The following is a 943-nucleotide window of genomic DNA, read 5'->3' on the forward strand; positions in this document are numbered from 1 at the left end:
TTCCTTCTAGGACAAGAAAGCCATGCTGTCCTTCACCACTGGGTCTCCAGAATCCATGTTCTGTACAATTGGTATTAATGGAGACATAAATGTCACACTGTGGCCACTACAGGTACTTTGCTGTAAATGGGTGTGATTAAACTATACAAAGTGGAAACCTCATTGCAATTCTTTCTCTGCAGAACGGCATCCTGCATTACTGTGGCTTCCAGGTTCTGCCCCCTGAGGTCTTCTGGGCTCCTGCTCTTACTGCTGCTGCAGATCGTAAGAAGATGCTGGCGAGGTGGCGCACACGACTACAAGACCTGCTGGAAGAGGAGCCCCTGTCCTTCACTCCCTTGGACTGGTTTGATAAGGAGACTTTCCAGTTGAAACCTGAACATATCAGCGAAGAGTTTGGTCTGTCTGTGGGCATCCACCTGAGCAATCCACTGCCATCTCAGAGCTAGATGAAGGATTGATGTTGCCATTGTATAATCAATAAAAGCTGGTTTATTCTGAATTGTGTTAAAGCTCTGTGGTTGTTTGGCCCATAAAGCTGAAAATGGTATAATTGTTTTCACATAATGTGCACTGCTGGTTGAATTTTTATGATGCAAATCTGACTCGACCACTATACCCAGACTGTAGGCCTTCTTGGTGGTTTCTGATTATCACTCCTTCAGTTGAGCAAAATCAAAAGTGTTGCTTACTAGGGGTTTGCAAAGAAGTGGCTGAACACTTTTCCCATAGAAGCAGCTTTTGTTTGGGTAAGCAGGAAATGAGCGAGGGGAGGGGGCGAGGCACACTTAAGGAAGTGGCCTTGCACACTTGTGTCCAGACTACAGCTTGTGACAAATAGGAACTGGATCGCATGCTGCTTTAAAGGTTGCACAAAGTCCCCACTTTTTTTCATTTTTTTTTTTTAAATCCGGTCTAGGTAGATCAATCTCCTTTGTAGTCA

At 44.8% G+C, this 943-nt stretch overlaps 1 protein-coding gene across 1 annotated transcript in view; it reads left to right on the top strand.

Moving 5' to 3' along the window:
- The window catches only part of LOC103134213 (ribosyldihydronicotinamide dehydrogenase [quinone]-like), a 10,374-nt gene extending 9,872 nt beyond the window's left edge, over positions 1 to 502 (top strand). The window contains exons 5-6 of the mRNA XM_016668564.1: positions 11 to 112; positions 183 to 502. Of these exons, the coding sequence (XP_016524050.1) occupies positions 11 to 112; positions 183 to 449 (369 nt within the window). The 3' untranslated portion in view covers positions 450 to 502. The remainder of the gene's footprint in view (positions 1 to 10; positions 113 to 182) is intronic.
- Positions 503 to 943: the final 441 nt, after the last annotated feature.

Source organism: Poecilia formosa, unplaced genomic scaffold, assembly GCF_000485575.1.
Source record: "Poecilia formosa unplaced genomic scaffold, Poecilia_formosa-5.1.2 Scaffold16, whole genome shotgun sequence".
NCBI classification, from domain to species: Eukaryota; Metazoa; Chordata; class Actinopteri; order Cyprinodontiformes; family Poeciliidae; genus Poecilia; species Poecilia formosa.